The following is a 12,784-nucleotide window of genomic DNA, read 5'->3' on the forward strand; positions in this document are numbered from 1 at the left end:
TGCATGCAAAGAAACTCAAAAGACAGTGATCACCTTTTTGCCTGTCTGTTTCCCATTTTGACTTCCGTGTGATCGTAGATGGCTGTCATGCTGCCCCACCCTTACTTCACTTCTGTCCTAACAGACACAGACAGACAAATCATGCACAGACACAAACATGGAGAACATTAGGACGGCTTAAAGAAAAATAAAAGGAAAAAAATTTATATAAATTTAAACCTGCAACCAGTGATGACAGAGCCCTCGCACACCGCTGCACGTCTAGGCGCACTGCGGTTGAGCGTGCTGCAGGTGAACAGCATCGTGTGCTTATGCGGTTTTCTTTAGCTTGAGATGATAATTGGCTGTTGGGTTGTTTATGTAAGGATTGCTATCTATGCCCACTAGAGGGCGATAGAGATACTTACCCGTATGTAATGCTGATATATATCATGCATGAAACTATAAATGAAAATTTCATGTAGACTGGATGATGTCGCCATACTCAGACTCCCATCAAGCAGGTAAAGTTTGGGACAGACTGGTACAATGCCGATATACAATATACAGAACACAAATATATAAATATCAGGGGTGCAACGATACTCGTATCGATATTGAACCGTTCGATACAGTGCTTTCGGTTCGGTACGCATATGTATCGAACAATACAACATTTTTAATTTATTTTATCAACTTTCCTTCTGACGATGCTGTCTGTGTTGAGCGCTCAGTGGATCTGCGCTCGACAGTGCAGCCTAGGCGGAGTAGTCGAACGCAGATTCACTGAGCGCAGGGCAAGCTAGCGAGACAGAAGCTAAGCTCTCCTTGCAACATGGCAAACTGAACCTCCCCCACCCTCATTCATTGGCGTTTGGAACTATTTTGGTTTTCATGTGACGTATGACCCTGAAGGTAAGCGCGTCATGGACAAAAGTAAAATAGTGTGTCGCATGTGCCACGCAATGCTCAATTACATGGGTGGGAACTAGTGTGTTAGCGCAGTTAGCTCGTTAACGTGTTGGCCGTCCAGCCCCACGCACGGGGCGATCCGCGGTGGCTCGTTAACGGAGATTTGCCGTGTTGTGGCGTTAACGTCATTTCAGATTAACGATGACAGCACTAGTGGGAACACAACGAATATGACTGCACATTTACTCCGACATCATCCTAGTGCAAAGACAAGTGGAAGCAGACAAAAACAACAAGCACGCATGCTGCAAACTTTACCCGAGTCATTTAGACAGCCGTTAGCACAGGATTCTCCTTATGGGGACCTGATATGTTTAACATGCTGCTGAGAATATAGCCCAGAAGAAGCGTATAGTATAGCTTTTATTTTGGAAAGAGCCATTTCTCTGTAATAAACTCAATTTACCAAAGATGAGCGATTTCTCGATCGATAGATTTTTTTTTTTATTATTATTTTGTTGTTTCAGCAACATTAAATTTAAAAACTGTACTTTTGAGTTAAAATATATATTTATAATTTTAATAAATGACTAATTAAAAAAGCATGAACATTTTTTACATTGAAAAAATATCGAACCGTGACACCAAAGTATCGAACCGAACCGTGAATTTTGTGTATCGTTGCACCCCTAATATATATGTGTCATATGGTGAAAGGTCCAAGTTTGGCATGCTGCTACAACCACACCCTTACATGAAAACTCAAAAGCTTCACAATATAATGTCAACATCGTCTTAAGACTGTATTCACCAAAGATCATGATGATCTGATTAACAAAGTATTAGGCCTAAATATACTGTTATTAGTAATATTAGACTAGGAGATATTCCAGACAGTAAGAGATCTTGAAGTGTGAGAGAAACAAGGATCTGGTATCCACGTGGCCAGACTCAGTTATAAACAGAGGGTCTGAATGTGAGGTGTGGTGAGGTTTTACTTTGTTTGAGAGAGAAGACGAGGCAGTCTTCGGAGACTGGGTGAAGGTCACTTATGCAGGGATAAAGATCTGAACTGAATTTGGTCGTCGTTGAGGTAAACTCTGAACAGCACATGAATCCAGGTAGCAGTGAGCATATCTGTAACGGAGCATGAAAATAACAGAAAGATCCGAAGTTAGAGGTAGACAGCATGAGGTCGAAGATGGATGGGAAGAGAAGTTTAAAGTTTAAAGAAGTTTAAAGTGGTAGTGAAATTAATAAAAATTGATTTCAGTCCAGGAGCAAGGCTGTTGATAATAACTTCTTGGAAAAGGCTCATGAGCTCTGCAATGCTGGGGTTTAGATCTCGAATGTTGTGGCCAAAAATCTAGGTACTTGCATCGGGACTGCCTCTGCATGAGGGCCGAGGCTCTGAACGACGAGACAGGGAGACAGCGGTGGAATGATAACGGATCTGTTCTGAGTAAGAACTGGTGGCTGACAGCTTCATGATGGAAGGGGAATTTCTTTGGCCTTTGTTAATTGGTCTACGGTGGCAAGGTTGTCTCAGTGGATGGGAATGGATCTTTTTGACCATTCATGGCTCCATAAAAAACCCGCACTGAATACTAGGTGCATTTTATAATAATCCCCAAATCTGGCAGAAAGAGCAGCATGTGTGTAGAGCTGAATATCCTCAGGGTAGGACAGCTGAACATGATAAAAGAAAGTGATTCCATTCCAGTTGGTGAGCAGAAGTTACCAGACTTGCCGTTCAGTTTCAGAAGATCTGTCCAGAGTGACTGTGTCAAGGAGAGATGGTTAAAAGCGCAGCTTGTGGATTTTTGCACAGGGCAAAGTTTAGGTGTCCTAACAGGTGAGCAGCTGCTATTTAGAAAGACAGGAAACAAGGACGTTTTGAAAAAGGAGATTAATTTGATTTAGTTTTTTTTAAATGGGTAAAGAAGCCTGGAACTGGATGATAACCCGTGAGTTGGAGGTGACGTGGAGGAGATATAATCAGGAAAACTTTACAAAGATGGACCAAATATTGCAGTTTATGGTTGTTGGAGAGAATCCAACATAGGCAATCATTCAAGTCTATATATTCTCAATGACGCCTTATACAACTTTTTTGTTCTAGACAGGCGTCCTATATCATCGTCCTGAGCGCATTAACTCAAAGTCAGAGTAAAGAGGGTGTTCACCGTCAGCAACAATAAACCGGACCTTCCTTAAACAGCCTGATGATACAGTTTATCCAATGAAGTTTGTTGCTGATTAATATTTTTCCAGCAGTTCTGACGATCCTGTTCAGTTTGTTCTTAATTGCCCGATACGTAAAGCTATTAACGACTTCTGGTGACTGACTTTAAAATAGAGCACTTTAAAGGAATTTAGTTACCCAAAGTGCTTTCCAGTTAGAAGACGGCGACAATAAAATACACAAACACATATCAAATAAAGAAGACAAAAAATACAAAACAGAAAAATAAAAACACAAAATGTACAATACATAAACATAAGTCTTAAAAAGGGTACAAAAGATTAAAATTGATGAAAAAACTGACTAAAACTACCTGGACGCTAACAGTAGTACTCACATTGAAATCCAAAGGCTTTTTTTTTAACCTCCTATGACCTGGCGTCCACATATGTGGGCATCACATTTTGGGACATCTAGACCAAAATACTTAATTTTTCTCTACAAGGGCCTGATATCCACTCACGAGGACATTATACTGCCACTGTGCTATCAAAATTTGAAACAAATGTCCTCATATGTGGATCTCATTTTTCTCAAAAACAAAAATTAGGTAAAAAAAAAAAAAAAGAATTGGTAATTCTTTGTTTTTACATTCTTTAGGTCCCAATCAACCCAAATAGCAAAGAAAAATTAAAAATGCATGCCATGAAAGAGTTTGGGTCTTTGGAGGTTAAACATGATTTAAAAACTGCAACTGCTGGGGCCAATCTAACAGGAACAACCCATTCCACAATCTGGGGACCAACAGTAAACTCTCAATCCACCCAGTGTTTCAGTCTCCACACAGGGACAGCAAGTATAATGAAGCACAAACATAATGAGGTACATTTAAAGTTTGCTGAACAACATTTAGACAAGCCTGGGAAAAACTGGGAGAGTAGAGTCTGGTCACATGAGACCAAAACTGACCTCTGGATGCCAGAATACACCCCATGTTTGGAGGTGAACGGCACTGCACCCCCAAAACACCAAATGGTGTGGGGCTGTTTTTCAGCATACAGCACTGTGATTCAAATAATTAAAGGATGAGTGGAAAAATGTCCTGAGAGTCTTGATAAAAACCTGCTGCCACCTACCAGGATGATGAAGATGAAACGAGGGGACAGTGATGCCAAACACAGCCAACAAACTCGGTTAGTTTCAGAGAGACAAACCAAAGCTGCTAGAATGACCCGGAACCTTCTGGACTGTGTGGCAGCACGGGTAAAATCACACCTGTCACTGTGACTAGTTTCTGCATACAGCAGGCGTATTGAAGCCAACAAACGCTTTTGTACGACGTATTGAATCCATTTCAGTAAACATGTTCGATACTGGTTCCCTCTGTCATTTCTCATCATTGCACATCATTTATGGACATCTATGGTTTGATTTTTTTTTTCTTTTTAGCATGTGGGGATTGGATGGGTTGTTGACAACATCTATTGAAAATTTAATGTCAATAGCACTTTTATAAGTATAAAAATTGGTGATGTGTTCAATACTAATTTTACCCACTGTATATTACAGATATGTATTGCTGTCTGATACGGTTCATCCAAGAAATATATGCTGTAGTTTAACTGAGTGAAACCCATGCATCCCATTATTGTGTTCCTTAGCACCCATACAGTTTACGGATGCAACTTGCTGACCAAGTTTAAAACTTAATAAATATGAGACGATGGGATGGCCCAGACAGTATAAAAGAGGGATATGCAGCTTCTAGGCATGAAGAGTGAAGCCAACACACACGTGTCTTAAACTCACATTCTCTTTAGAAACCGCTCTCTGGTTGTATAGATGTCCATGGGAAAATGTCTCTCAGCCCTCTGTATCTATGACCTTTAGTAAACATTTTCCTGTTGAGTTTGTGGGTCCAGCTTGGGGTCATATTCCACAGAGCATTGAGTCCCTTTTTGTGAATAAGAGTAATTTTCTTATTATGACCATCTTTTATTTATAGTCAGAGGATCTGACTCAAAAAATAAATGCTCTGTATGGACCACAGCTGTTACTGAGAAACTACTGCATACTGTAAAATGCTCTAATTAAGTTTCCGTTAGTTACCTGTAGTTAGCCTAGTAAATGAACAAAGTTCAGACAAAAATAAAATTTTGAGATCCACTCTTGCAGCAAACCATCTGTTTGAATTAGACAGTAGTTCAAGAAGCTGATGTTTTTAGCCACACTGTGATAAACAAGCAGGAAAGCTGAATGGGGGAAGCGGCAGAACAGCCCAAACACTGAACCACCGAAGACAAAAGACGCTTTTTCATTTGGCTTCAAACATAAAGCACACATCATACAGGGCATGTTTGAACGTATATGACACCAGTTATTGCGGGAGAGCTTCAACAGCTAGTGTTACATCTGCTTTGATCATAAGCAACATTTAAGTCACTTCACTGCTGTCTGTTTGCCGTCTAATGTGAACAGTGTTGAGCAGTTTTATGGCTCTTTACAGTCCAACGCGGATACGTCGAGGGGAACCCTGACTTCCCCGGACTGGGGAAGACTTATCTTCCCATCCGCCTGTACGGGGAAGCTCGACGTCAGAGAGCGCATTGCCATGTTACTAATAAACCGACTCGGAGGATGGCATCAATTACGAACTTGATACGAAAACTGGTGATAAAACCGTGAATTACCAAGACCCCCTTCATAACGTCTGAACAGACACAGAATTGATCGGAATGAAGTGAACGGCGACGACCCGAGTTATTTACCTTAACGGGCCAGCTGTCCGTTAGCGGGAAAACCGGGAGATGAAGCAGGAGAATTGAGCAAACCGGGAGAGTTACGATTCCTTTAGCGAACATAGTCCATTCATGTCAGGGACCTACAACACTTCCCCTCCCTCCTCGTTACCTCCGGACCCTCCTCGCTCCTCTCCTTGTGCCCCACTTCGGACCCCCCCCCCCCTTGAAGTAGCTACGCCTTCTGCTCTCACTTGCACGCACGCATGTGCACACTCATCTGCTTGCCCGGATAGCACAACTCTTGACCGCTACATGACATGAAGGCAGGGGCGTTTCCATGAAATATAAGTCGGGGTGGCACAGGGAACCTAAAAAGCGAGGAAATGCAGATATCTGGTTTGGAATAATACAGTGTAACAATGTATCCAGAGGACCGTGGATGCACTATTCTGGGTTTTCTGCAAATTAAGCAGATAATTACCTTTTCTCTTTGACAGCTCTTCTCTCAGTTACAGCTGCTTTGGTGTTAATGAAATTAACAGGCGCACTACAGTGACAACCCCCAAAACAGGAGTGTGGGGGGCCATTGACAGTTTTTCCCTTCTCATCTTTTCTGACTGTTTTGTCACTAGTTATCCATTTGGTTATGGTCATTGTTGCTACTGGCTGCATTAGGTGAGCCTCCAGAGGTTGCAAAAATAGTCCAACTCTGCCTGGATGGCGCATCAATATGTGCCGCTGACACAAGGCTTGTCTCTCATCACAGTCAAGAGCATAGGAGAAAATCCAGGAGACAGCCAGTTACTCCAGGAGAGCTGAACAGGGCAGTCAAAGGCTACGTTCACACTGCAGGCGAAAACGCATCAAATCCGATCATGGTGTGACAGTGTGAACGGCACAAATCCGATATTTTCAAATCCAACCTGGGTCACTTTCGTATGTGGTACCGAATCCGATACATATCTGATGTTCTAGAAAGCATCTGCTGTTTGATGGTCTTGTCGCATTAAATCCGTCTTTTATGTCACTGACACGAGACAAAACGCCAATTATCTCCGCCGGAGAAGCGCCCGATAAGACATCGTGAACGCTTCCTGGCCATCCAGTGTAGATGTTAGTGAAACTGTTTGGAAGACAACGTTGGAGAAACGTGAACATTTTATTTGTACTGTATAATCTGCAGATTCTGACAGAAATCTGCAGCTATCCTTTGAAGCACCGCTCCTCTAAGACAGCAATCAGGATCATTATTAGGCCAAATGTAATGTCCATCAGTCAAACAATACTGTTTGCTCTGGGTCCAAACAGAGTGCGTTCTGTGTGATGCCTTCTTTTGCACATGCGGCCGCTTTGAAGGTTCACACTAGAGCGCGTTTGCTGTCACTTTTTATTTGTCGTGTGAACAAGCAGACAAAAAAATTGGATTTGATCAAACAATTGGAATTGAGCATTAAGACCTGCAGTGTGAACGTAGCCAAAGGTCCTTACCTCATCAGCAGGACCTTCCTGCTTCCTTGTGCAAGGAGAAACAGAACCAGCACTCCCAGTCCTACAAAATTACCTCCAGCAGGCACTGGCATGAATGTCTCTGACCAAACAATGTGGCAGACATAGAAGGGTCTGCAGAAGCTGTGGAGAACAACCTGCTGCCTGTAATATCATTCAGAATGACTGGTTTGATGGTGGGTCGGTGATGCTCTGGGGAGGCCATGGAGAGACGCAGAGCTCTACAGGCTAGCACGCTGACTGCTATTAGCTATTGTGATCTCTACTTTCAAGATTAGGTTTCAAACTTTCCTTTTTGCTAAAGCATATAGTTAGGGCTGGACCAGGTGACCCTGAATCCTCCCTTAGTTATTCTGCAATAGGTGTAGGCTGCCGGGGGATTCCCATGATGCACTGGGTGTTTCTTCTTCACTCACTATGTGTTAACAGACCTCTCTGCATTGAATCATATCTGTTATTAACCTCTGTCTCTCTTCCACAGCATGTCTTTATCCTGTCTTCCTTCTCTCACCCCAACCAATCACAGCAGAGGGCCCCGCCCCTCCCTGAGCCTGGTTCTGTTGGAGGTTTCTTCCTGTTAAAAGGGAGTTTTTCCTTCCCACTGTCGCCAAAGTGCTTGTTGGGGTTTTCTCTGTATGTATTACTGTAGGGTCTACTTTACAATATAAAGCACCTTGAAGTGACTGTTGTTGTGATTTGGCGCTGTGTAAATAAAAATGGACTAAAAATCCTTGGACCCATTGTCAGACCCTAAGCTGGTGTGGTGGGTCCTGGATTCCTCCTAGTGCACAACCAGTGTAGGGACTAACGTGTTATTAAGTAACGCGTTACAGTAACTACGTTATTATTCTGGTAACGAGCACGGTAACTAATTATTATGCCAAAATCAGGAACGCGTTAATCGTTACTGGGATTTAGATAGGCTCGTTATTCGTTACTTTGTGTGGTGGCTATCACGGAGCTTCCACAGATTCAGTAACATTAGCAAGTGGTGGAGGCCAGTAGGTGGAGGAGGGAAAGGGGACGCAGGAGGAGGAGAGACCCGAGGCGGCCGCCGGTCCGAGTATCAGGTGAACTGAACTTCAGGTAAGAAGTTATGACCTGCAGTCTATCTGGGTCAGATATAAACCAAGTTCAGGTGGAGTTTATTTTCGTTGTGCTGACTTTTTACAGTCAGTTACAATAACTCGTACTGCTACTAGCTAGCATGACGGAGTTTCCATACAGCTGGGTGGTGCTATGATGTTACTGATAGTGAACTTTATTTTATTCATAAGGTTAGTTAGTAGATTTGCCAACCGTCCCCAAAAACACAGAATCATCTCGTATTCAGAGAAAATATTACGCGTATTGAGCTGAGAAGGAACACAGTTTGTCCCGGACTTCAGCTAGAAGGGAAAAAGACACAAAGCTGGAGTTATTCTGTGTCTTTGCTGCACAGCTGCCTCTTCTCTCTCCCCTCTCTCTCCTGTTGCTACTTCAGTCATGAAACTGATCAGTGATCAGCTGATCGGCTTTTCTCTCTTGTTTGTTTATCACCCACTTTGCGCCAGAAAGAGGAAACCAGCGGATGTCGCGCTAAACAACAGCAGCACGTTTAAGCTTGATCAGCTGTTGTTAGAATGTATTTAATATTACTTTCTAGTATCAGCTGATGTTTTCTGGAGCCACAGCTGTAAAGCTGCTGGTCATGATGTCGGTTTGGATATGTGGTGAGAGGGAAACATGAAGATGAAACCAGGAGATGTCCTTACTGAACCATCAGAGCTGAACAGGTGATGGAGAAACAGGTTTACCTTTTAGGTGACATGGATGAGTTGAAGTTATGAACTGTTTCTGAGAGACAAATAACACCAGGATCCTTTTTTATGTAGCTGACAGCTGGTAACTGTGCAGGGGCGGGTCTAGGAAAGTGTTGCCAGGGGGCCAGATAGGGCATTAACAGGGAGAGGTGGGCACAAAGAAATACTTTTCTTTCTTATTCGCATTTAAAATGTCTACCTTTTAATAAATAATTATCTGAATCTTACAACAAACGATTGATAGATTGATACATATATACCAACAAGACAGTGCACATCACTGTCACAACAGCATTTGTTTTCATTCAAAGGCTTTATGATGTTTCCTATAATGGTGGGCCAGTCCAGCCCTGTATGCAGCTCATCTGCAGTCTGGTGTTACCTACATCTTCCTATTCAGAAGGCAGAATTTCCGAGTTCTGAGTACAATCGAAAGCACCACGACTGCAGTTTTTGTGTTGGATGTAAAAGGCGCACATGACGCTGTGACGTAGGCTAGAATCATGGCAGCAGTCAACGACGGTCCAGGCGTGGGATTTCTCTTGTGGAAATGTGCACATTATCTTTTCCTTTCTATTGGTAGGTGGCACAGTGCACTGTGGCAAGTAAGCAAGCTAGAAGACTGGCAGTCTGGCTGGGTATCCCGTTAGCAACACGTTAACAAGAGAATTCTGAGTAAAGCCAAAGTTACTTTCCCTAGTAACTAGTTACTTTGAAAATAACGAGTAACTTGAAGTAACTGAGTTACTTTTGATAGAAGTAACTAGTAATGTAACTAAGTTACTAATTTAAAGTAACTTACCCAACACTGTGCACAACAATACCAGTGCTCTTGTGGGAGAGTGGAGGTGGAGGTGATGCCCTGGTCCAGATTTGGGAGGTAATCCCCCAGAACACCATCCACTCATCATTCCACTTTGATTTTTAGGGTGTCCTTAAATTCAGCCCTCTGTAGGTTGATTTGCCTTAGCATCCTTTCCTTACTAACACATTACCTAGTCCACATCAGTATAGATATTACTATTTCAGTTTGGTTTTTTTACTGTTATTATTTTGGTGTCATTTGTAAAAAGTACTTTTATACCTTGCCGTTCGTTGAAAATAAATGAAATTTCATTATGTCTACTGTCTTATATTAACTAAATGAACTGAAATGAAGTATTATTGTAGGGTCTAGCTTACAATATAAAGCACCTTGAGGTGACTGTTGCTGTTAATTGGCGCTGTATAAATAACACTGAATTGAAGAAAATGTCTGACGCTGTTGGCCTGAAGCAGAGTCCTACCAGGTCTCCAACAGAAACTGTGATGTCCTGCAGCACAGACAACAGTGTAGGTAATTTTCTCCTTCATTCACAGCAAAGGTTTCCATGTGTCCTGCCCCCTGAGCACTCTATCCAAGCTGCACGTAAACCAAACGGTTCTGACGGTGCATGTGAAGTGGACTATTGGATGATTTTACATAGTTTGACTTTACATAATTGGTCCCTGTTGTTTTCCAGCGCTCGTGCTTAAAAGGGCTTCTTTATGGTTATTTATTACTTTTTAATGTGTAATGAAGGTCTTCTTCATTGCTTGGCTAGATTAACATACATGAGTAATCATGACATTTGTGTAAAAGATGACAGTCATAGAAGAAGTCTGACGTGTTTTTATTGGTTATTTGTCTTCAGGTTTTTCTTGTTGGCAGTCCTTCAGTGAGTGCTGGTTAATGTCTGCCTAGGTGGGAAATATTACTTTAATATTTACCTGATGTGCATATAGGTAGGAGGGCCAAATTATATCCTAACTGAGTATTCTGGTGACAAGATTGTGTCTCACGTACATTTTCTCCCTGCAGAAAATCCCTGCAGTTTTTAGTTTGGTTTAGCACGTAACCCCAGATGAGGTTATGGTCGAGGGCCAGTTAGCAACAGCGCACTGACATCAGAGGCTGCTGGAACCATGTCCCACCACTGGGCTGCATCGCTTTATTATGTGTTATGGTTTGGCATTGTTAATGTTGGTGAATAAACACATGGTCGGTTTACAGCTCATCTCTGCCTCAAGCCTCCTGTTTTAGCCCCCTAACATGCTTACAATTAGCGATGCTCTTCTTGGCTGTCTTTTAGCATCTCTGTGATCATTTTGTTCCTACTTGTCAACATTTTGGTGTCATTTTGCACTTTTTCCCCTCGTTTTTTTTAATCATCTGAAATAGATCTGCCTCAAGGCATGTCCTGATATCCTGACATCCACGACTCATGCCACATCTAAGGTTGTGTGTGGTCATAAAATACACAGTGTGTGGATGTTGAAAGTCCCCATAGCTCATGCAAATCGGTGTTAACCAGTCCATTCACTGATACCACACATAAGAATGGGTACAAACAGCACAACTAGTGCCTTATTTTCTCAGTGTTCCTCAAAGGTGTAGTTTGTGTATTTTATATCTACATATTATTTTTTCTAATATTTACTTTAGTTATCTGAAACAATAATTAAAAACCATTCAATTACTCTCCTTACTTTTTCTTGTCTTTTCACAGTTCCTATCAGTCTCTTTCTCTTCGTACCAGCTGGGTGTGGCCAATCCCTCTAACACCATACACTATGTGTGAGAAAGCAAAAGACGTATTATGCAATATATCACAACTTATACAGTCATTTCAACCTGCTTCACACTAAAGCATAGTAATTTAAAAGGTATTTAAACAATTATTTTATTAACATAGACATGAGCATAGTTCCCATACTGGCAAACTGCCCTGCAAATCAGTGACAGGCTAACCTCGAGCACTGATGTCCTCTAGTGGCAGTGATTAAAAACTACGTTCCAGTACAATAATTAAAGACTGATGTGTGGCTGACTGTGAAGCAGACAGAAAAATGCATCCTTATCAGAGTGTTTCTGTCTGACTTTGTGTGTATTTCTGATCATTTGGTGTAAAAATACCACCCCCGGACAGACCGAGGGTTTCCCTAACACAATACCCTCATTTCTTCCATAGCGTCTCATCATCATGTTGAGATGCATGTATCTGCTCATTGGATTGGTTCATACCCACAGCTCAAAATATAAAAAGGAAAACTATTTGTGGCTTTTGTGCTGGTGGTAACCAGACATAGAAGTTGAATGAACAAGTCAAGACTCAAATCTGTTTCTGATGGGAAAACAGAAAAGTGTGGAAGTCCACGTCTGCCACTGAAAAGAGAAAAGAAACTGGCACAATAATGAAACACCTCTTAAAATGATTGTTTATTGTTTGTTTGTTAATTTTATTTCAATCATGTAAACAATATTCAGAAGTTCATTTAGCAAAGAAAAGAAAAAATCTATACAAAATAAAGAAACATACATTTTTCAATTGGCTTCACCTGTTCTGATTCAGTTACATATGGAAAAGGAGTTTATGTTTAAGTTTTCATAATCAGCACTTTGTGCTGTGTTATAAGGAAATCTCTAAATTATTCTTTAAAATGATGACATTATGATGACATTGTGAATAAGAAACACTTTGTGTTATATTAACATACACATCTTTATAATGACTTTTTTAAAAAACTGCCAGGGCTTCGATATTATTATGTTTGCACTGGAAGGTGTCTGGATAATGGCTGCACACAAGCGTCACAGGTTCCTTCTCACACAGCAGCTCTGTTTCCCAGCTTGCATGCCA

General features: G+C 41.6%; 1 protein-coding gene across 3 annotated transcripts in view; it reads right to left on the bottom strand.

Moving 5' to 3' along the window:
* LOC101474968 (ADAMTS-like protein 2) overlaps nucleotides 1-6,008 on the bottom strand; it is a 44,763-nt gene extending 38,755 nt beyond the window's left edge. The window contains exons 1-2 of one of the 3 annotated variants that reach the window (XM_014414283.4): nucleotides 5,845-6,008; nucleotides 34-117 (exon numbers count right to left, since the gene is read on the bottom strand). In XM_014414283.4, coding sequence (XP_014269769.2) covers nucleotides 34-117; nucleotides 5,845-5,937 — 177 coding nt within the window. In that variant the 5' untranslated portion in view covers nucleotides 5,938-6,008. The remainder of the gene's footprint in view (nucleotides 1-33; nucleotides 118-5,844) is intronic. The other 2 variants (XM_076876834.1, XM_076876832.1) reach the window with 2 other exon arrangements.
* Nucleotides 6,009-12,784: the final 6,776 nt, after the last annotated feature.

This window comes from Maylandia zebra, linkage group LG18, assembly GCF_041146795.1.
Source record: "Maylandia zebra isolate NMK-2024a linkage group LG18, Mzebra_GT3a, whole genome shotgun sequence".
NCBI classification, from domain to species: domain Eukaryota; kingdom Metazoa; phylum Chordata; class Actinopteri; order Cichliformes; family Cichlidae; genus Maylandia; species Maylandia zebra.